Source organism: Gadus morhua, chromosome 13, assembly GCF_902167405.1.
Source record: "Gadus morhua chromosome 13, gadMor3.0, whole genome shotgun sequence".
In the NCBI taxonomy this organism is placed as follows: Eukaryota; Metazoa; Chordata; class Actinopteri; order Gadiformes; family Gadidae; genus Gadus; species Gadus morhua.
This window is the reverse complement of record NC_044060.1, coordinates 19,790,597-19,813,002: the sequence shown is the minus strand read 5'-3', so window position 1 is coordinate 19,813,002 and position 22,406 is coordinate 19,790,597. Positions and strand designations below refer to the sequence as shown.

The following is a 22,406-nucleotide window of genomic DNA, read 5'->3' as shown; positions in this document are numbered from 1 at the left end:
TTCCCATAAGGGGAGTCGAACCCGGGCCTCCTGGGTGAAAACCAGTAATCCTAACCGCTAGACCATATAGGAATTCTATAAGAATTTGGATTTGATTATATTTTGTTTCAAACTTTCTTTGTTAATCGTCTTTTTGTAGTTTGATTGTATAATTCAAGGCCTCCCATATTTTCAGAAATGTAAGGTATTACGCAGAAGATCTTATGCATCTGTAGGATGTAGTGCGAGTGGCGTATGTATACTTTACAACTGACATGCGGAAATCTTCGTTTAATGGAAGTGCCACAGCATGGCCACGAAGAGCCGCACCTAAAATTTCTAGTTCCAATACCGGGAGTCAAACCCAGACCGCCTGGGTGAAAACCAGGAATCCTAACCGCTAGACCATACGGGACTTTAATAACTCTCTTAAAGTTATTATTGCTGAATTTGATTATTTTTTGTATCTAACTTTCTTTGTTAATTGTTTCATTGTAGTGTAATTGCGTATTTCAAGGCCCCCAATAATTTCTGATATTTTGCATATTACGCAGAAGGGCTTCTGCAGGTTGTGGTTCGAGTGGAGTATGTATACATTACAACTGACAAGCGGAAAGCTTCGTTTAATGGCAGCACCACAGCCGACGCACCTAAATGTACATGTTCCCATACCGGGAATTGAACCCGGGCCGCCTGGGTGAAAACCAGGAATCCTAACCGCTAGACCATATGGGACTTCATTAACACCATTAAAGTTATTATTGCCGACCTTGATTATTTTTTGTTTCTAACTGTCTTTGTTAATTGTTTTATTGTAGTGTAATTGCGTATTTCAAGGCCCCCAATAATTTCTGATATTTTGCATATTACGCAGAAGAGCTTCTGCAGGTTGTGGTGCGAGTGGAGTATGTATACATTACAACTGACAAGCGGAAAGCTTCGTTTAATGGCAGCACCACAGCAGACGCACCTAAATGTACATGTTCCCATACCGGGAGTCGAACCCGGTCCGCCTGGGTGAAAACCAGGAATCCTAACCGCTAGACCATATGGGACTTCATTAACACCATTAAAGGGTTATATATTTTGTTTCAAACTTTCTTTGTTAATTGTCATTTTGTAGTTTGATTGCATAATTCAAGGCCTCCCATATTTTCAGAAATGTTAGGTATTACGCAGAAGATCTTATGCATCTGTAGGATGTAGTGCGAGTGGCGTATGTATACTTTACAACTGACATGCGGAAATCTTCCTTTAATGGAAGTGCCACAGCATGGCCACGAAGAGCTGCACCTAAAATTTCTAGTTCCCATACCGGGAGTCGAACCCAAGCCACCTGGGTGAAAACCAGGAATCCTAACCGCTAGACCATATGGGACTTTAATAACTCTCTTAAAGTCATTATTGCTGAATTTGATTATTTTTTGCACCTAAAATTTCTAGTTCCCATACCGGGAGTCGAACCCGGGCCGCCTGGGTGAAAACCAGGAATCCTAACCGCTAGACCATATGGGACTTTAGTAACTCTCTTAAAGTCATTATTGCTGAATTTGATTATTTTTTGTTTCTAACTTTCTTTGTTCATTGTTTTATTGTAGTGTAATTGCGTAATCAAGGCCCCCAATAATTTCTGAAATGTTGCATATTACGAAGAAGAGCTTCTGCATCTGTAGGTTGTGGTGCGAGTGGAGTATGTATACATTACAACTGACAAGCGGAAAGCTTCGTTTAATGGCAGCACCACAGCAGACGCACCTAAATGTACATGTTCCCATACCGGGAGTTGAACCCCGGCCACCTGGGTGAAAACCAGAAATCCTAACCGCTAGACCACATGGGACTTCATTAACACCATTAAAGTTATTATTCCCGACCTTGATTATTTTTTGTTTCTAACTGTCTTTGTTAATTGTTTTATTGTAGTGTAATTGCGTATTTCAAGGCCCCCAATAATTTCTGATATTTTGCATATTATGCAGAAGAGCTTCTGCAGGTTGTGGTGCGAGTGGAATATGTATACATTACAACTGACGAGCGGAAAGCTTCGTTTAATGGCAGCACCACCTAAATGTACATGTTCCCATACCTGGAGTCGAACCCGGGCCACCTGAGTGAAAACCAGGAATCCTAACCGCTAGACCATATGGGACTTCAATAACACCATTAAAGGGTTATATATTTTGTTTCAAACTTTCTTTGTTAATTGTCTTTTTGTAGTTTGATTGCATAATTCAATGCCTCAGATCAAATAGTGATCTGACCAATCAAATTGTAAGGGCGGGCTTTATACGTTGATGGACAGATGATACACATTAACGTAATCAATCACGTCACCAAAGAGCGCTCAGCGCTTTTACTTTTTTTCCCAAAAATGCTGACCGTGTTGCCAATTTGTCCGTGTATCCTTAAATTCTTTTTACAAAACAGGCATAAATCGTTTATGTCCATTTTCTTTTTCTACTTCTTCGAACGTGCGCTCAGTTGAGTAAGTTTGAGAATAGCTGTGCTTCGCACAACATACGTCACATACTACGTTGCTCTGATTGGTTTTAGGTCTATCCAATTGAGCGAAGAGGCATTTTCCTTCCTGGTTCCGCCCTATAATCACAGCCCAATGGTTCGGTCTCAGACTCATATTCTGACTAGAATTATGAGTATGACATCGCCAGGCTAACTAGTTCCCATACCGGGAGTCAAACCCGGGCCGCCTGGGTGAAAACCAGGAATCCTATCCGCTAGAGACCAGATATGGGACTTCACTAACTCTCTTAAAGTTATTATTGCTGGATTTGATTGATTTGATTTCAAACTTTGTTAATTTTTTTATTGTACTGTAATAGCATAATTCAAGAAGAAGGCAGTAAAAGCAGTAAAAACCCAATAATTTCTGAAATTTGGCATATCACGCAGAAGAGGTTCTGCAGGTTGTGGTGCATGTATACATTACAACTGAGAAGTGGAAAGCTTCGTTTAATGGCAGCGCCACAGCACGACCACGAGGAGAAGCACCTCAATGTACTAGTTCCCATACCGGGAGTCGAACCCGGGCCGCCTGGGTGAAAACCAGGAATCCTAACCGCTGGAGTATGCCTACAACGGTCATGTTGATATCCTCGTTTCATCGTCGCACCACAGCACAACAACGATAGGAGACGAGGGCCTATCTAAAATGACTCATTCCCATACCGGGAGTCGAACCCGGGCCGCCTGGGTGAAAACCAGGAATCCTAACCGCTAGACCATATGGGACACTCATTAATAGTCGTTATTTTCGCCATAAAATATAATAGTTATTGTGCTACATCGTCTACATTCAAAATATGAATTTAATTAAAATTTTCTTCCTACATAATTAAGATAATGAATACTGCATTATCACACAGTAATATTAATATTACATAGGCCTACACTCGACCTACACACAACTCTACCAACTTTCAGTAGGAACATTTCTAAAACTGTGTTCCGTTGTTCGACGTCGGTTTAGTTTATATGTAACACCCCCGAAGCTTCCTCCGAAACAAGCGAACTCATTCAAGTATCTGTTGCGAGAGGTACGTGGGTCTTTTTATCGTCTTGGATTAAACGAATGGCTTTTTTGATTAATTCTGAAATTTTATTATCTGAGCATTGAATGGAAATGTTTCAACCCTGAAATGTATGAGCTATTGGTGCCTGGTGTATTGCTTTGCACCAGTTAGCCCGCATCGCTAACTGTAGCGGCTAATCGTACCCTCAAATCTGAAAGCACACCAACTCTTCGACCATTATTTATGAATTGCTTCCTCTACAAAATGCTAATGTATAATTATCTTTTTTTCTAGGTTTGAATTTCAAAGATGTTCCTTACCAGATCGGAATATGACCGGTAAGTAATCCAAGCTAGAAGGCAAAGTGCTTTGTCATTGATTTGATGACAGGTTAGCAAATGTTGTCAGATCGAACACAACTTAAACGTTTCCCCTTAAGAATTTCTAGGTTTTCAATGCGAAGACCTTATTTCTTTTTTGGTTGTATATCATAATTACCATCGGCGCTGTTGCAAACTCGTTTTCCAAACTCGCGTTATTACTTTTGCTTTCACTTTCATCTACTTTTGCTAAATCCCTGCACGATGTGTTCTTACCCTACCTGATAATTATAACCAACGTCTGTTTTGCAGTGGGGTGAATACTTTTTCTCCAGAAGGGAGATTGTTCCAGGTTGAATATGCCATTGAGGCCATCAAGGTAGGCTCATGTCAATCATATGTGTAATGAGATGAATGCAGAAAAGCCAGAGATAAATCTGTCGGTTCAGTTTCATGATTTTCTGTGGTCCATCTCTTCCAGCTGGGATCCACAGCCATCGGTATCCAGACCTCAGAGGGGGTCTGTCTGGCTGTTGAGAAGAGGATTACCTCTCCTTTGATGGAGCCGAGTAGCATTGAAAAGATTGTGGAGATTGACACACATATTGGTAGGTGCAACCCTGTTGATAAGCTTTGTTTTATTTAGGCTTTGCAATCTAGCTGTATTCATACAGGATGTTATGGGAAGCTTTTTATGGATGTGTTTTTAATGAATATGTGGTTCACAGGTTGTGCGATGAGTGGACTAATTGCTGATGCTAAGACCCTCATCGACAAAGCCAGAGTAGAAACACAAGTATGACTGTCTTTAAGAGAAGTTTGCATTTATGCTTTTTTTTTTTTTTTTGCTACTCCTGGTTTTCTTACTTTGTTCCTTGTTTTTGAAGAACCACTGGTTCACCTACAATGAAACGATGACTGTTGAGAGTGTGACCCAGGCTGTGTCCAACCTGGCTCTGCAGTTTGGGGAGGAGGATGCTGACCCTGGTGCTATGGTCAGTCCTCTACATCCAATGGGAAAATGTCCATCCACCTTCCAGGCCATGCCATAGGCTGTAGAAAAATTAGATTACAGAATTTTAATGTCAAACTATTATGGGTTCAAGTATTCATCTGTCTGAACAATTTTTTTTAAGATGTGAAAGATGTCGGATCATAATATGTATTATATTATCAAGGAGCATAAGGAAACGGCGAATGCTTTGTTCTGTCATGCCGTAACATTTTCCGGTTCATTTGCGTGTCTTGGAATAAATAAATAGCATTCATGATTATTATGAATGTTAACTTTATTAATTTTCTTCCTGTTATAACTGTTGCTGTGTTCTTTAACCTAAAGAGTCGGCCTTTTGGTGTCGCACTGCTCTTCGGAGGATTGGACGAGAAAGGACCCCAGCTGTGAGTACCGCTAACATTTATCTTAAGTTCAATAACCTCTTTGTGGTTCTCGTATTAATGTGCCCTCTCTCTTGGTTGATCCAGCTACCACATGGACCCCTCAGGCACCTTTGTGCAGTGTGATGCTCGGGCTATTGGCTCAGCATCAGAGGGAGCCCAGAGCTCACTTCAGGAAGTCTACCATAAGGTACATGTACTTATGAGTAACCTCTTAATTACTATTTCACAAAATTAATTAATATTGAGTAAATAAGTGTAGGGCTTATATGATGTGGTGAAAAGAGGGTACTTTTAACCATGAAAGATCTAAAAAGTATGGATGCCAATTGAGCCGACTGGCTACAAGACACTTAGCTGTGTTAAATTTTCCTAGCACACAATATGTCCTTGGATAATGAGGTATTTGCTGTTTTCCAAGTAGCCATCCTCCTGGCTCGAGCCAGGTGAGGCCCAAACACTTCACATTCTGATTGTGAGATGTTCATCTCTATCATTTCAGTCCATGACGTTGAAAGAGGCCATCAAGTCGTCCCTCACCATCCTGAAGCAGGTCATGGAGGAGAAGCTCAATGCCACCAACATTGAGGTTAGCTGCTTTCTTCCATCTTTCAGACCGATATGTTGCTGTGGTTCTGCTGGTTATATACAGCAACTTGCTACTGATGGGATGAATCCTTCTACATTTGTGTTTATTGTCAACCCTTCAATTTAACACAAACGTGCCTGTCTCTTCTTCAGCTGGCTACGATAGAGCCTGGTAAAACCTTCCACATGTATTCCAAAGAGGAGCTGGAGGAAGTCATCAAGGATATCTAGAGTGCAGCAGCAGTGATCTCAAGATTTATCTTTGGAGCTCCAGAGCCGGACGGGTCCCGCTTCATCAGACACATTTCTCATGAGCTTTCTCTCTTTCTCGCCCTTTTCTCCTGGAGTCAGAATTTCCCAATTATAATGAGATGCTTCTTTTTGTAATGTCGGCATTTCCTTCTCCTCTCTGGATTGTACAGGTCTGTCCAGGCGTTGGAACAATTTGACAGTTAAAACATGGGTATTGTGGGGTAGGGTTATTTTTTTTGTTTTGTAACGGAGCAATGCTGAAAAATTAAACTTGTCTTCTAAAAAATGATTGTCTGAACTGAGTCTTATTGTGTTGAGTTATATGAATGGCCGACGACTTTATTCATCTGAAAAGATTGGCAAAAACACAAAATGATAGCCCAAAGACATTTTGAAGATTGAAATTTCATAGAATAAAAGTTAATATTGTGCAGATGGAGATAAATTAGTGCAAAGTATTTTGAGTCTTAACCTATGTCTATTATCTGAAAGATTGAAAAATAATATTGCCTACTAATTCTTTATTTGTTCGGCAGCACAGGTTTTTGCGTATTCCTGCATTTAAATGCAGTAACCTAGCCCACGGTTTTCAATCAGTTTCCCTGAATGCTCAATCCATCAAGGCATTAGTGGTGACCGAATGAGCTCTGACACTCGAATCAAATTACCACATTAACGTTTTCCATAACAAATATAACTAATTTGATCAGTGTGTTGGATTTAAAACTAATGTCCTATTTCCAGTTAAACTTAATCTTGGTTGACAATCATTCAATGTCCACTAGATGGCGGGTCAGCTCTGCAGTGTGCGTGCATGATGGAAGACCACTTGCGGAGGGGTCGACCAGAAGTCCAATGAAAGTGCAGACTATAATATGGTCAACCAATCCTGTGCTTTGGTGGATGGGCAGTTGAAATAGCGAATGCTAATGAGGGGGCATGTGTTGCGAGAAGCGAATTTTGGAGTCAGAAAAATGAGTCTCATAGATCTTGAGTGAAAAGTTGAAGAGCATTATAAACATGTTTTCTATATATTGCATTTTTGCTTTCGGGGTGGTTTTCCCACTACTTGCCAAGGATTTTCCAGAAGCAGAATACCTCGCCGGCGGGATACAGGGAAAGGGTTTGAGACACTTAAGACCGAGGGATCTTATCAGTGGTGGGAACATAACAAGCTTGGGACATTCAAAACACAGTAAACGAAGCGCAGAAGTGACTGGGCTAACATGCACATCTTTATCTGGAATAGAGTCTACGATAAAAAACAACACGCATACTGTAAGTGTTTCTACATCTGTCTGTAGTCATATTGAAGTGTATCTTATCGCAAAAGCTAAGAATTGTGGCATCCGACATGTGAGCGTGTGCGCATGTGCGTGCGGGTGCGCGCGTCATCCCTCGTGTGTGTGTGTTCGTGTGTTCAAGAAGCGGTAACGGTGGTAGTAGTGAATGCCGATGAACTCTAGTGCACCTTCATACTTGGCTAGACGTTGGTTTAGATAACGTGGTTTAGACCCCATGTAAAACACATTCAGGTCAATGTTTATGAGATCAGAGCTATTACGGTGTAACAACGATCATACCCGTGCATATATTGGAACCTGATTGATGCATACTAGACATACAGAAATAGGTAATACATGAATTTAATGATTGTGCATTATTTAATTGATTTATTACAGACCTACAGGACCTACCTATGGAGTATGTTGGTCCAACGGAATAAACAATTATACATGCAGTTGATTGATTTGGCAAAAGTTTAAATCAGAGTTGAACTCTATACGCATTAACTCCCTTATCACGTGGCACAGAAGCATTTGGTATGATAATATTTCATGTATCAGCAAGCATAAGCCAGTCAAGTCTGGGTGTTTTATAACGGACTTCTATTCGGAGGAGCAGCCAGAGGAATGTTCAAGAATAATATCCTAGACACCAAGAATCTCTCTCTCTCTCTCTCTCTCTCTCTCTCTCTCTCTCTCTCTCTCTCTCTCTCTCTCTCTCTCTCTCTCTCTCTCTCTCTCTCTCTCTCTCTCTCTCTCTCTCTCTCTCTCTCTCTAAAAAGATGTGTGTGTGTGTGTGTGTGTGTGTGTGTGTGTGTGTGTGTGTGTGTGTGTGTGTGTGTGTGTGTGTGTGTGTGTGTGTGTGTGTGTGTGTGTGTGTGTGTGTGTGTGTGTGTGTGTGTGTGCTTTGAGTTTGTGCAACAAGTCTGTGTGGCAGTAACAAAACAAGGAAAAGTCTGATGTTGCATCTTTGACTGTGACTACCCCTACCCACACCTGGAGCAACTTCTGACCGTGGAAGCGATTCTCCATGCTGCTTGGTAATAGTAAGCAGCCTTGGGCTATACTCTTGTCGGCCTTGATCCACACTTCCCCATAAACATTCCTCACATCTCTCCCTGGAACTAGTGTGCCAGCCTGGACTTGCTCTGTGTTACATTCCCTAATCAGAGCCGTTGGTCAGCCCCACTTGAATGCATTATTTGGAAACTTAAAGTAAGACTACATGTATCATGGTAGGACTATGCTATATATACTTTGTGTGCAGAGTATATCATCTCACTTGTTATCATTGTCCGGATGATTAGAATTTCAATGTTGTCCACCATATCACTGCTATAGCTGCACATGATTATTCAAAACAACTAATTCGAAGCCAATATAGAGTCCATATAAGACTCCAAGACACTTTTCATGCTTACCTAGGCGGCTTTTTTGTCACATATTTTTTGTACTGCATGTGTAGCTGCATATTAGGGAGGAGACAGACACGTGGTGGAAAGAGAAAAAAAGGGAAGTGCACTTGTTTTCTGTTCTGTCTGCTTTCCTCCAAAACACGTTCTGTCCTCAACGTGGATCTGAGCTGGTCTGTAGCCAGCAGCTGTGCACCAAGAACAGCATCAGAGAGTGATGTTCCACATGGTGTTGATTTGTAAAGGGGGGTGACATAACGACCAAAGGAGGGGGGGGGGGGGGGGGGGGGGGGGTGGAGAGACAACAAAGAGTCAAAGAGTTTTTGGAAATTATGACCTTTACTATGGCAAAAGTAAAAGACTTGAGGCCAGGTAACAGGAAGCCAAGGGACATTTGTGTGTTGTTGTAGTTGTTTTTATTTCTTACGTACAGGTAGATAGATCACACACAGTGCAATTTGAAGATGCTTTTATTCTGATGATTGCATTTTCATTCTATAACAATTTCCTGCATCAAATTTTGACTGAATAGTGTAAAAGAAATAGATGCTCCTAGAGAGTCTCTTGAAGGACGAGGTTGGTTCCCGCAAGATACGGTTGGTTCCCGCCAACCGTAACTTCCCTGAACTCAGCCCCTGCCTCGTCTCCCCGGATCAGAGGCTGGCAGGCTGACCTCCCGCCTCTGATCTTTTATTTGTGCAAACATTGGTGGAGCAGGAAGACCTTTACCTGAAGCCCGCTGGAAGAAGGGCCTCATTGTGTCCCCCTCCGATGTGTGAGAAACCGCCTGGCTCGGCTCCAAAAGTTCACTCCCACCTACATGTGTGTATAGGACTCGTGTGTGTGTGTGTGTGTGTGTGTGTGTGTGTGTGTGTGTGTGTGTGTGTGTGTGTGTGTGTGTGTGTATGTGTGTGTGTGTGTGTGTGTGTGTGTGTGTGTGTGTGTGTGTGTGTGTGTGTGTGTGTGTGTGTGTGTGTGTGTGTGTGTTTGTGTTAGAGAGAGGGGGAGAGAGAGAGAGAAACTAAGTAGAGTGTGAGCTTGTGCTGCCTAAGGATTCGATTCAGAATGATCCATGCTCTTGCTGTCTGGAGTCGGACATAGGCGTCAACGTCAGTCCATTGATCTGATCAAATGACAAATTGATCAACTGTCTTGATCAGCATTCCAACTCGAGAGAGTGCAATTGTAAGTCAGGTTGTACTTTGGTTGTACAAGTTGTACAAGTTACCCCCTTTCCCCTCAATTGCTATACGAAAGTAAGGTAAAATCCTTGCACACCACACTGCTCTGCCCGTTGTCTCATTGTAGAACAATATTTATTGTTACGTTTTACTTTAATACATACTTTAATAACAAAAGGTTTATTCAGTGAGGTGTAGTTTTAGGGTTTGTGGTAGCTTGTTGAACCCCATGTAAAATCCTACCTGCAATTAAATACAGAGGTTCAACAAACACAGTAATTCAGTCAACTTTGCAATATTGGGAATTTGGCCTTTTGAAATTTGGACCACCCGTTGCTTTCCCTCCCTTTCCCAAAGGGAGGAAAAGCATTTACCCAAACACGGTAGGAAACGTACAGAAAAACGAACAGGCACTTAGCTTTAGGTTTCTTAGCCGGATCGAAGCAGGTTGTACATCTGTTTCGGGGAATAAAATGTGATATAAAAAAAAGGAAATCCAGATTTGTGTCTTAAACCATCCTAATGTTGTGAAAAGCATAACATTTACCGACGTCCCAGTTTGCATCCTGTATTTAAAGAGATATTTCAACAAATAATGCAGTCACCACCCTGGCAGTTGAAGGAAGACATTAGGTAATGGATGGTGTGATAAACAGGTTCATGTGAGAGAGGAGGATGGAAATGGTGTGTTCACAAACTTGGCAGGAGCGCTGGCCGTTTCCACTGGACCTCTTCAAGCAGGAGCTTTCTTCTCTTTCTCTTCCTGCGGGCAGACGTGGCAGACTCCTGAAGTTTTACAGAGCGGTCCAGACTGGTCCTCACCTTGTAAACCTCTCTCTCTGTCTCCCTGTCTCCCTCTCTCTCTCTCTCTCTCTCTCTCTCTCTCTCTCTCTCTCTCTCTCTCTCTCTTTCGCTCTCGCTCTCCGCACAAATAAAACTAATGTCGGGCTGCAGCCAAATTCGCTGTTCCAATGTCCAGGCACTTTCTCAAGCTCATTGTGCATGTCTAAGGGACTGTTTTGTTTGCATCTGACCACTGGTTATACGGTAGTCCTTAGTGGGTTGCTGCAGATGAACTTTCAGGTTTTTTAAAAATCAATAGCAAATGCTAAAGGACTTCTTCGAGCTAGGCTAGGCTGGCTCGCTACATGCTTTTCCCCAGTTAATCTCCTTTCCATGCTTTGTAAATCTTGAAAATATTGTGATTGGGGCTGCATGCATCTGTGCTTGTGTGTGTGTGTGTGTGTGTGTGTGTATGTGTGTGTGTGTGTGTGTGTGTGTGTGTGTGTGTGTGTGTGTGTGTGTGTGTGTGTGTGTGTGTGTGTGTGTGTGTGTGTGTGTGTGTGTGTGTGTGAGAGAGAGAGCCTGAGAGAAAGAGAGAGAAACATGGAGAGTGCAGGGTATGGGGTGGGGGGCTCTAAGGGCATCAGTAATGGACTTGTTCTCTGGCTGTAGCTTTGTCAGTCAGGAATGTAGGTCACACACACAGAGTGCATCCAAATGGCCAACTTACTTTGGAAAACCTTTCTCTTCTTTTTGCTCTTTGTGTTGGCCGACATTGAAAAGACAGTGTGAAAAGTGATTGTGTGTGTGTGTGTGTATGTGTGTGTGTGTGTGTTTGTCTGTGTTTTGTGTTGTTCATATAACCTGGCGCACACAGTTTTGCCTCCAGATCAGGTTGGCCCTCCATGTTGTTGATGGTTGTGTTTATTTGTGTGTGAGAAGCCAGTACTCATCAATTTTTACAACTTATCCTAGCTAACGGAAATCAAACAGCGTCACGTGACACTATAGCTTCCAAGGTAAACTCTCATAAACAACTGAAGGTTTACGATTTATGTGGACAATTCTACCCTCACCACCACTTATATACCAAGTTTCGACCTCTCACATGAAAACCTTTTCCTCCCTGCAGTTCACCTTCAACGTGCGGAGCATGGGCTCCCTATCGCTGGCCTGGGTGGGAGATGGCGTGGGAGTGAGTCCTTCCATATCATTAAACCTACCGGGACTACAGCTCCATGCGGCTGCCTGCATCAACCTTTGGCGTTCAGGGCAGTCTCTGGCCCCACACACATCACCTCTCTCATCCTGTCCTGTCAGATGTCCCTGTCAGAGTTCCACTAACGAACGGCGCCTGGCAATGTGTGGAACTCATCCGCAGCCCAGACTCTTTTCATGTGTGCATTCCTCGATGGTGGAACGAGCTACCTAGCTCCATTTGAACCGCATATTATGCAGCTGCGCTGCAGGCTGTCCATTTGATTTTGTAGAAACTTGGTCACGCAACACTTGTTTTTTTGTAGTTGTTCCAATTTGGATGATATGCTTGGAGGAGTACTCTCAGAATCCTTGTGCTGAATGAGTTTGTGCATAATGGTTTAATAGCCGGTCTTTGTCCCCACACAGGTGCTGTTGGTCCTGACCACGTTTCAGGTGCCGATGTTTATGATGCAGTTCGGTCAGTCCAGCCTCTACAGAAGGTGAGAGGAGACACCCGGCCCCCTCCGGAGAATAGAGGCTGGGTGGTCCACAGGAAATTGACATTCAGCATTCAGCTAGCCTTAGTAACGATAACAAAAACCAAGCAACTAACGCAATAACTCCTCTGACTTTGTCTCTGTGTCAGTGAAGACTATGGGAAGACATTCAAGGACGTGACCCACCTGATTGACCACACCTTTGTCCAGGCTGAGTTTGGCATAGGCATCAGCCCCGATCACTCCGGCAAGGTTAACCAATCCCTAGGAGCTATGTGTTTGCATACTTTAGAACCCATCACATTAAATACAATGAAATACTTAGTTTGTCATTGTTTGCTTGTGTCTGCACCACCATACATCGTGTTGCATGCTTTTACTTTTGGTTGTCTTCAGAGTTCTGAAAAGCTATGGTATTCAGTGGTCCTTTATCTCTGATATCTGTTTGTTTCCAGGTCATACTGACCGGTGATCGGTCAGAAGTCGGCGGCACTCGTGTGTTTCGTTCCCGGGACTACGGTCTGAGTTTCACTGCGTCCGACCTGCCGTTCTTGCCCCTCATCCAAATGCTGTACAACCCAGCCGACTGCAACATTCTCCTCACACTCAGTATGACAGTATGTCATTGTGTCATTCTTATTTTTATCGTATGTGTTGGAAGTTAGGACGATGTTTTGGCAGAGTTTTTCAATAAGAAATAATTTGCCATACATTTGAGCATTCAAGTATTTGTAAAGAGTTACTAAGACGTTATCCCTCTCAACCAGTTGGACCTGTGGCTGTCTGAGGACTTTGGCGCCACCTGGAGTAAAATCCATGTTAGTGTTTGTCTGGTCAGATGGTAAGAACTTTGTTTAATTTGAATAATGCCACTCGCTATTTTAACTTTATAAAATATTATTGTTCAGTGTCAACAATTGAGGAATAGATTTTTTAAAGCTGGTGGTTTAAATAGTTCTTCGTCTATTAAATAATAGAACATTCAGGAATATTAGATTAGCAATTTCCAATTTGTATTTTGAAAAATTTCCAATTTGTCTTTTGAAAACATCCTTTTCTATTTTTGCCTTTCTCCCTTTTCTCCGGGCCAGTTTTTTCTGCTCTTGACTGACTCTAGCTCCACGGAGGAAGCCGAGGTCAGGCAAGGCTGTGTGTGTGGTGTCAGACTGTGGCTGTCAGCGCTGCCCTTCTGTGGGAACATTGTGATAGGCCTTTGTTCACCACAGCTGTCCCTTATGTACCTCCAACAAAACGGAGAGCATTAAAGAGAGAGACGCTTGCTGTCAGGTTGAATCATGACTTGTCGCATGCCCCTGTTGGTCCCACAGTTGTCAACCACCAAAATCATTATCATGGGGAAAAATACTTCCATGTGCTATTTCACAATAGCGGTGGCGTCAGGATGGATAATTAGGGCAGTGAAGGCCTCACTTAACAGCCCACCACAGCCACAGTGTCTTAACGACCAGTTACACAACCCATGACCGGATCTTAATGTGAAAGCCGATGCATGTTCATTTTTCCTTTGTTTAATTTCTTCATTTTCATTTGTGTTTCATCACTTTGTCATCATTCTTCTCTTCTCTCCATCGACAGGGGTACGCAGAACAGCATCTACCTAACGACAAACCGTGACGGCTCATGCAGTGAGTTAACCATTGTGCTGCACTCACTGGGAACGAGCTGCATAATAGAGGGAATAGAACAGAGTGATGTAAAACAGCCTTAATGCATGCAGTGCCTGGACTTGTGTTTCACAGACGATAAAGGAATGCTGGAGTTGAAGAGGAGCAGAGACAACGGGAGAAGTTTCCAGACCATCGCCACGCGGGTCTTCTCCTTTGTGCTAGGAGGGCGCTTTGTGTTTGCTTCCATCATGACTGGTTTGGTATGTGTATAACGTATATATATAACTATATGTGCGTGTGTGTGTGTGTGTTGGTGAGGTTATACATGTGTGTGTTTATGTGCATGTGTATGTGTAACAGGGCACCGAGCGCATGATCCACGTGTCAATGGACGGAGGAGACGTCTGGAATATGGCGCAGCTTCCTGTGGTCAACCATGAGCAGTTCTACTCCATCCTGACAGCCAATCAGGACATGGTCTTCATGCACGTCGACGACCCCGGAGGTCAGACTCTTTGCAGATTGGTTGCAGATCGCAGTTTTTATGTGTCTTATGTCACCTTTATTCAAACAGAGAGCTCAATTTAGTCCCAGGATTCTGTAACAATGAGGCCTAATGTACAAACATAAAAACTCATACACAGTGGGAGACCCGGTGAGGAGAAACATGGATAAATATATAACAGATGAAAGAGAATAAAAATGGATTCATCAAGATACGAGGAAAATGCCCAAAGGGATCAACATGTCAAGTTTAATGTGCTGCAATTTAATCCAACAGTGGGGGTCACAAACTTTAATAGCGGTTTTCACAAGTTCTGTTAATGCTCTGGGTGCTGGTAAAACCAAACAGCTGGAACAAGTGTTTAAAATACCCGCTTTCTGATGTAAAGTGGGGATCTAATGTAAATCAGGTGTGGTTCCAGGGACAGTGTTCTGTGGGACAAACACGTCCTGCCCTTCTAAATGGTTCTTACATACCCATGGTGGGAGAGGGAGCGGGAATGTGGTAGTATAAAGCACCTAAACGGATACCAGTCCCCTTCCAATGTGTTCTGTACTTTGTGTCCTGGGGGGGGGGAAGACTCCGGGGTGGGGACCGTCTACGTGTCGGACGACCGAGGCACCGTGTTCTCCAAGTCTCTGGAGCGCCATCTCTACACCTCCACGGGCAGTGACACCGACTTCACAGTCATCTCTTCCCTCCGGGGAGTCTACATGACCAGCGTGCTCACACAGGGTGGGACCATGTGACACACACACACACACACACACACACACACACACACACACACACACACACACACACACACACACACACACACACACACACACAGGTGCATACACTTCATAAACATGATTCAATTAGATGATGATGTTGGCCATTCAACAGTGGTTTATTGATATATTTTGTCACTAATTACTTAGGTACTTAGGTATTAGGTATTTAGCAGACACGGAAGCAACTTAAAGTGAATTTTTATAGATGTTAGATGTAGATATGACAAACACAGATCCATTTCTGCTGGGAGTCAAAACACATTTGCCACTTGAATACCCTGTCCATAATTTATATCTTTCTTTCTTTGCAGTTGTCCATTTTTCACAGAGATTATTTATTATTGAGACGTACATGTTGGCATTATACTTGGAGAGTCTGTAACTGTACGACGATGTTTGTCTGCTGTTACCTGATCACAGAGAACACAGTGGAGACAGTGATCACCTTCGACCAGGGAGCCAAGTGGCAAGCTCTGCGCTCGCCTCAGAACGGCCACTGTGACATGCAAACTGCTGCGAATAAGCCTGAGAGAGTGAGACACACACACACACACACACACACACACACACACACACACACACACACACACACACACACACACACACACACACACACACACACACACACACACACACACACACACACACACACACACACACACACATACACAAATTGGGATTGCTAATTTGCAATGGTTGAATGGTGCAGGCCCTATTCAATACATGGTGTGAATGGTGTCGGAAGGTGTACTGCAACAAGTCCGTGTGTCTTTACAGTGCAGACTACACATCCACGCCTCCTACAGCACCACGCTCAAGATGAATGTTCCCATGCTGCCTCTCTCACAGCCCAACGCTGTGGGCCTCATCCTGGCTCATGGTAGGTCATATACACACACACACAAACACACACTTGGACAAATCATGTACATACCTGGGTAGGCATTTTGCCCCCATGGTAATACATTTTGGGGAATTTTGGATAATTTCCAGGGCCATTTTATGAATCGTTGGGAAATACCTTACTTTTTCTATGTTGCTTGACAGACCAATAATCAATGACAATAAGGAAAATAAAATATGGAGCTGCTTTTCAAGTTTTGAAAAGGGAAGAATATAATATTTTACTTTATTTTGTCATCCCAAGGGCCATTATAAATTCATCTTAATGCCCCGAGCTCCCATTAATATCTGACACTGGTACACACACACACACACACACACACACACACACACACACACACACACACACACACACACACACACACACACACACACACACACACACACACACACACACACACACACACACACACACACACACACAAACAAATTGGTAGACCCATAAACACACAGACATATTCAAACATTGACGCTAGCTACGTTTCCATCCCCCTGATTTTATGCAAATTTTGAAATAACAAATCAGTAAACGGTGATGGAAACACCAAAATGTGCATAAAATGCTCTAATTCGCAAAAAGGTTTTTCCGCTCGCTTGAGGTGGTTTTTGACTTATGCGAAAGAGAGTAAATGCGCAAAATGGGAGATGGAAACACAGATTTCAGAACAGCTGTGACGTAGCGAACATTGAACATACAGGACTGACAACGTCTTTCCGATTTCAGACCCTAGACTAGGATCTGCGGTATAAAGGCTGTGAAGAATTTCGAATTATAAATATGTACAATGTATCCTTTAAATACGTCCATGGAACAGATGGCCAGTGTGAATAATAGGACCGCTGAAGAGGTTAAACTTTTCCTTGCTCTCATCGAAGAAAAAATAATTACAGCTATTTTAGATGGAAAACAACAAAGCAATTCCACTATATATCAGGACCTAAGAGAGAGCATGTTATCAAAAGGATACGACAAGCCCTGAATGTGTGTCGTTTTCCGCTCCAACCACTTGATGGAAACACACCTAATTCGAATTTCTTTTTTGCAAACTTTCAAAAGATTCGCTTCACCTTTTAGATGGAAACGTGACTACTGACACAGACAATGTATTTGAATTTGAAGAACACACATGACATCAAGTGTAACTGCTTCATTCATTCATTCATTGGTGCTTTAGTACTTGTCCCTGATCCTCGTCCCCTCATGCTTGTCTGGCTCCAGGCAGCATGGGGGACTCAGTGTCAGTGCTCTCCCCTGACGTGTACGTGTCGGACGACGGAGGCTACTCCTGGCTGCTGGCCCTCAGGGGCCCCCACCACTATGCCATCCTGGACTCTGGGGGCCTGCTGGTGGCCCTGGAGCACTCCAACCTACCGATCCGCCAGATCAAGTGAGCGGACCCTTTGGTTTTATCAGCCCCATATAAACACCAAGTCAATAGGTTGTTATTTATCAAATGCACAGTGTACCACTGCAGGGACATAAGTCAAATTTTATTTTATTAATTTTATCTTAATTTAAGTTAAGTAGATAACTTGAATAGATGACCGTGCAAAACGGTCAGTGTGTCTTTTGATCAGATTTTAAAGAGCCAGTGAACCCAAAACCACTTTTTCATTATTCATCATAATCTTTTATTTGACCGTCAACATATTAATGTTCCTCAGCAGTTCTATGGTGTACGCAAGATAGGTTAGCTTTATTGTATAATTATTGTATAACGCCACAGTGTGTGTAGATGATGAAGCTCCGTCTGAAGAGCGAATTATTTTATATACAACATCGCTTATTATAACGCTCATAACAGTTACATGACGACGGTACTAAAAAAGTATCATAAAGTGGGTCGTTACCATGGGGATAACATCCCCCCTCTTTTAGGCGAAAAAAAACCTCTGCGCCCAAAACCCATTTTTTTATATCATGTAGTGTTTGGATTCCATCTGAAAAAGTCACTGGCTCTTTAAAGAGACAGCTGGATATCATCAGTGGTGCAGTGATATGAGATACATTTAAATTTGATTGCAATATGACGTAAGGCATATGCAAGGCAGTTAATATAGGATCCAAGACAGAATCATGAGCCAGATGACAGGAAAGAGCATCAGTTTCAGACATGTAGGGATCAAGCAACACAGAAAAAGATCTGAGATCTGAGAGACAGTTGATGGCGCTCCCTGAGACACCCACCCAATACCTAAGCCTTCCAGTCAGGATGCTGTAATCTACAGTATCCAAAGCTACACTACGATCCAGCAGCCCCAAAACAGAGGTTTTGGGGCTGCTGGATCGTAGTGTAGCTAGCTATCTCTACCCTCATCACCAGAACTCATTGTGTCTTTGGAGACTCTGAGAAGGGCTGATTCAGTGGAATGCTTCTGACGAAAACCAGTTTGGAATTGGAACGAAAATTGTGTGCAATCAAAACCACAACCACGTACACGAAGTACACACTCAAGTCACCGAGCATTCTGCAGCGATCCACATAATCTACGGCGTCACTTCCCCAGTCCCGAGAAAATCCCTATACTTCCTGTCCTTGTCCTCCGCAGGTTCTCAACAGATGAGGGCCAGTGCTGGCACGTGTACAACTTCACCAGCGACCCGCTCCACTTCAGCGGGATGGACAGCGAGCCCGGCTCTCGCTCCATGAACGTCAGCCTCTGGGGCTACAGGACCGACTTCAGCAAGTGGGAGGTGATCACCATAGACTTTGGAAAGCTGCTCCACAGAGACTGTGAGTATGTGGTGGGGGGAGATTCCATGCATATCTGGTGTCACTCTTTATTCATTCCAGAAGAATAACATAAAAGTACAGCAACGCAAAACCAATACAGATATAGTGACTACCAGTAGAATGTTGACATACAGATCCGTACAACTGAAAAATTCATGGCATGACCAAGTTTTTTGTCACACATGTGTTCAAATCCGTGTCTGCGTGCATGCATCTGTGTTTGTGTGTGTGTGTGTGTGTGTGTGTGTGTGTGTGTGTGTGTGTGTGTGTGTGTGTGTGTGTGTGTGTGTGTGTGTGTGTGCCTGTGCGTGTGCACGCTTACATGTGCAGGTGGTGATGAGGACTACGTGAAGTGGCTGGCCCACTCTGCTGACCTCAGTGACCCCGGCAACGGCTGCATGCTTGGCTACAAGGAGCAATACCAGCGGCTCAAGAAGGACTCAGTGTGCTGGAACGGCAGGGGCTACACCGTCGCCAAGCAGCCCACCCCCTGCCCCTGCACCATGGACGACTATCACTGGTATAACCTCGTTAAAACTCAATGTGATCTGCTCCTACTGTGTTATGTGTGTCGTACATACGCGGTATAACCAGTTTATAGACAGCAGCTACTATTCAATACCCATCATGTGAGAGGCAATGTATTAGAAGAAGTACAAACACTTTTATTCAATTACTCTTCAATTTCCCATTAACGAGTAGAATAATAAGCCTTTTTCGATCACACACCAGCCATCCACAAACATGAACTTGGTATCAGGCGGCCTGTATTCAGGTGGTCACCGGTGTTCTCCCTGCAGTGACTTTGGCTACTACCGGTCAGAGCCCAGTGGGGAGTGTGTGGAGCAGGAGGAGATGAAGGGCCACCCGCTGCAGTACTGTCTGAACGGGACCACGGAGCAGCTCCTCACCTCCGGGTGAGCGTGGCTCATGGCTCTTCAATTTGACCCACTCAACTCGTCTCCTTTCCTTTTGCTCTCATCAGCGTTTAAGCCATTTCTGTGTTCATGCTGTGCCTTTTGAAACTCTTTTTCCGTCGTTTATTCATTGCCTGGCCCTTGCCTTTCGTCCCGGCTCACGTCTCTTCCAATCCCTTTCATCGTTAAGCTACCGGAGGATTCCCGGAGACCAGTGTGAGGGGGGATTCCAACCGCACAGGGAGGAGACAGACCTGAGCAAGAGGTGCACCAGCAGCAATCTCGAGCCCGAATCCCTGGTCAGTCCTGCTGTCTAAATACACACATGCTGTACATTCCTCCAATGTACCTTCTCTCCGTCCCCCACCCGTTGCATCCAGCATGTTTTTAAGCATTGCTCTCTTCCTGCACTGTTATCACCTTGTGTCTTCAGCTCAAGGTCAGCGTGTCAAACACTGCTGTGATCGTGATGGTGGTCCTCGTTCTCCTACTGACTAGCGCTGCCACGGGCGTCTGGCTGGTGAAGAAATACGTCTGTGGAGGGAGGTCAGTTCAGGAAAGGCCTTAACCTCTGCAATTATATTATTGCGAATGGCTGTAATTTGTTTAATCATGCATCCAAATATCCCAAAAAAAAAATTGGAACACAATTACAAAATATATCATATTCATTCTGCCCTGAATTACATTTATGCAAATGCACACACACACACACACACACGCACACACGCGCACACACGTACACACACACGCACACACACACACACACACACACACACACACACACACACACACACACACACACACACACACACACACACACACACACACACACACACTTACCTCTTACACTTGTGTCCTTTTGCTATATTTGAACCATCAAGGTTCCTTGTGCACCGGTACTCTGTGATGAGGGAACATGCAGAGGCCAATGGGTTAGAGGAAGCGGAACATCTGGATGCTCACACAATGGAATCTGGGAAGACACATTACCATGATGATTCAGATCAGGTAGCCCATCACGTGTCTTCAGTGTCTTACTATTGAACCTTATTGAGGCATATATGATGGTGAACCTATTTTCATACATCTGTTCTGTGTGCCGTTACAGGACCTGTTAGAATAAGGCGTGGACGTATCAAAGGACTTTTCATCAAAGGATCTTCAAACATGTGATTAAAGTAGCATCTTCAAGACACAGCTACCCCTCTTTGCCTGCTGCCAATAAACTCTGTTTCTGAGTGTGTTCGAAATATCTAGTACCTCTGGTGGATAGAGAGCGCATTTCTGTTTCCTGTGACAGAGGAAGTAGCCCACCAGGTGCAGATAAAGGGAGTAGCCAACCATGTGCAGATAAAGGGAGTAGCCAACCATGTGCAGATAGAGGGAGTAGCCAACCATGTGCAGATGTCAAAGAGAACTATGGTGGCCTTGGAGAAACAGTGTTTGGTATTGTTTGGTCTGTCGCTAAAATCTTCTTTTTTCTCACGGCCCTGAGGTGGGGGAGGGGGGGGGGGGGGGGGGGGGGTGGAAGTCATGTCAGTATTTTTGGGGCCACTCCTGATGAACGATATGCCGACGTTGACCCTGGAACTGGGATGTCCACACAAGTTTTTCATCTCTTCAGTGCAGTCATTAATTGTAGCGTAGAATAGGACAGACACAATTGAATGATGTTGCTTCAGTCATTGATGCTGTTGGTGAAGGCTGACAAGTTGAAGGCTGAAAGGGACAATCTTGTTATGACGATTTAGGCTGTAACCGAAAAAATAAGTTGACTTCATGATTAAATATTTCTTTGTTTGCGTGGTGGATATGAGACTTGAATTATTACCAAAGCACTTTGATTGTTTGTCTAATGTTAAATATAATTGTTTAAACAAAACACTTGTCCTTTGTGCCAATATCATAAAGAAAATAAGAAAACAACTCTACTTGAAAAACAATAAAAAATAGTTTGCTAACTATTTGTCTGACCACAGGTGCAGATACAGTAACATTATCAGTGTCAGAACTTTTCTCACATTAGACACATTCTATTTCAAGCCAAGGCAATATTACAGCAATAAATAAGCTATGGTAACAAAATGATCTCATGTAAAGGCCAAACCTAGGACATTTACACTAACTTACAACAGTAAGTTAGCATATGTCCAAGCAATTGGTTAGTTATTTACATACAGAACATGTACTTTTTAGGATTTAATTTTGCACTGTAACTACAGATCTGTGAAAAAGCAAATTGATGTTTCCACCTTCTTTTTAATTTAATTGTCGTTTAACTGTTTGTGCCAACACATTTGACTTCCATTTGTTATTGCATCAATCTTGCATTTCTGTGAATATGAGAAAAAAAATCCCCATTATTATTCCATAGTAAAGACATTTAACAATATTCTTATATTTAGAAAATATACCATCATTTATATGTAGCCTACGCGTGTTTCTGTTTGACTAAAGGCAAATAAAACTGGCTACACTGTTATCACACTCTGCTGTACAGACTCTTTGTTTTGCAA

General features: G+C 43.2%; 2 protein-coding genes and 9 non-coding genes across 11 annotated transcripts; 2 read left to right on the top strand and 9 right to left on the bottom strand.

The window, feature by feature from the left end:
- trnae-uuc (transfer RNA glutamic acid (anticodon UUC)) lies at positions 1 to 72 on the bottom strand. The gene has a single exon. It is a non-coding gene; the product is annotated as a tRNA-Glu (tRNA).
- A 250-nt stretch (positions 73 to 322) lies between these two features.
- trnae-uuc (transfer RNA glutamic acid (anticodon UUC)) lies at positions 323 to 394 on the bottom strand. Its single transcript has one exon. It is a non-coding gene; the product is annotated as a tRNA-Glu (tRNA).
- Positions 395 to 642: 248 nt separating this feature from the next.
- Positions 643 to 714, bottom strand: trnae-uuc (transfer RNA glutamic acid (anticodon UUC)). The gene has a single exon. It is a non-coding gene; the product is annotated as a tRNA-Glu (tRNA).
- A 248-nt stretch (positions 715 to 962) lies between these two features.
- On the bottom strand, positions 963 to 1,034 carry trnae-uuc (transfer RNA glutamic acid (anticodon UUC)). The gene has a single exon. It is a non-coding gene; the product is annotated as a tRNA-Glu (tRNA).
- Positions 1,035 to 1,285: 251 nt separating this feature from the next.
- On the bottom strand, positions 1,286 to 1,357 carry trnae-uuc (transfer RNA glutamic acid (anticodon UUC)). Its single transcript has one exon. It is a non-coding gene; the product is annotated as a tRNA-Glu (tRNA).
- Positions 1,358 to 1,422: 65 nt separating this feature from the next.
- On the bottom strand, positions 1,423 to 1,494 carry trnae-uuc (transfer RNA glutamic acid (anticodon UUC)). Its single transcript has one exon. It is a non-coding gene; the product is annotated as a tRNA-Glu (tRNA).
- Positions 1,495 to 1,747: 253 nt separating this feature from the next.
- trnae-uuc (transfer RNA glutamic acid (anticodon UUC)) lies at positions 1,748 to 1,819 on the bottom strand. The gene has a single exon. It is a non-coding gene; the product is annotated as a tRNA-Glu (tRNA).
- Positions 1,820 to 2,056: 237 nt separating this feature from the next.
- Positions 2,057 to 2,128, bottom strand: trnae-uuc (transfer RNA glutamic acid (anticodon UUC)). The gene has a single exon. It is a non-coding gene; the product is annotated as a tRNA-Glu (tRNA).
- A 1,028-nt stretch (positions 2,129 to 3,156) lies between these two features.
- Positions 3,157 to 3,228, bottom strand: trnae-uuc (transfer RNA glutamic acid (anticodon UUC)). The gene has a single exon. It is a non-coding gene; the product is annotated as a tRNA-Glu (tRNA).
- Positions 3,229 to 3,426: 198 nt separating this feature from the next.
- psma5 (proteasome 20S subunit alpha 5) lies at positions 3,427 to 6,353 on the top strand. The gene is made up of 10 exons (XM_030375455.1): positions 3,427 to 3,533; positions 3,804 to 3,847; positions 4,142 to 4,208; positions 4,311 to 4,437; positions 4,558 to 4,625; positions 4,717 to 4,824; positions 5,169 to 5,227; positions 5,312 to 5,414; positions 5,727 to 5,813; positions 5,966 to 6,353. The coding sequence occupies exons 2-10, from the start codon at positions 3,819 to 3,821 to the stop codon at positions 6,041 to 6,043; spliced, it is 726 nt and encodes a 241-aa protein (XP_030231315.1). The 5' UTR covers positions 3,427 to 3,533; positions 3,804 to 3,818; the 3' UTR covers positions 6,044 to 6,353.
- Positions 6,354 to 6,983: 630 nt separating this feature from the next.
- Positions 6,984 to 22,377, top strand: LOC115557379 (sortilin). The gene is made up of 20 exons (XM_030375144.1): positions 6,984 to 7,342; positions 11,859 to 11,921; positions 12,353 to 12,426; positions 12,573 to 12,675; positions 12,879 to 13,040; positions 13,191 to 13,264; positions 14,020 to 14,069; positions 14,184 to 14,311; positions 14,412 to 14,556; positions 15,136 to 15,291; positions 15,753 to 15,865; positions 16,110 to 16,212; positions 17,455 to 17,623; positions 18,786 to 18,970; positions 19,301 to 19,490; positions 19,771 to 19,887; positions 20,078 to 20,186; positions 20,321 to 20,433; positions 20,772 to 20,898; positions 20,999 to 22,377. The coding sequence occupies exons 1-20, from the start codon at positions 7,085 to 7,087 to the stop codon at positions 21,011 to 21,013; spliced, it is 2,454 nt and encodes an 817-aa protein (XP_030231004.1). The 5' UTR covers positions 6,984 to 7,084; the 3' UTR covers positions 21,014 to 22,377.
- Positions 22,378 to 22,406: the final 29 nt, after the last annotated feature.

Coding starts and splice junctions, on each gene's coding strand:
- psma5 (XM_030375455.1), top strand. CDS start 3,819: ATGTTCCTTACCAGATCGGAATATGACCG. Junction 5,228..5,311: donor GACGAGAAAGGACCCCAGCT/GTGAGTACCGCT, acceptor TGGTTGATCCAG/CTACCACATGGACCCCTCAG. Junction 5,415..5,726: donor TTCAGGAAGTCTACCATAAG/GTACATGTACTT, acceptor CTATCATTTCAG/TCCATGACGTTGAAAGAGGC.
- LOC115557379 (XM_030375144.1), top strand. CDS start 7,085: ATGTTTTCTATATATTGCATTTTTGCTTTCGGGGTGGTTTTCCCACTA. Junction 11,922..12,352: donor GGGTGGGAGATGGCGTGGGA/GTGAGTCCTTCC, acceptor GTCCCCACACAG/GTGCTGTTGGTCCTGACCAC. Junction 14,070..14,183: donor AAACCGTGACGGCTCATGCA/GTGAGTTAACCA, acceptor TGTGTTTCACAG/ACGATAAAGGAATGCTGGAG.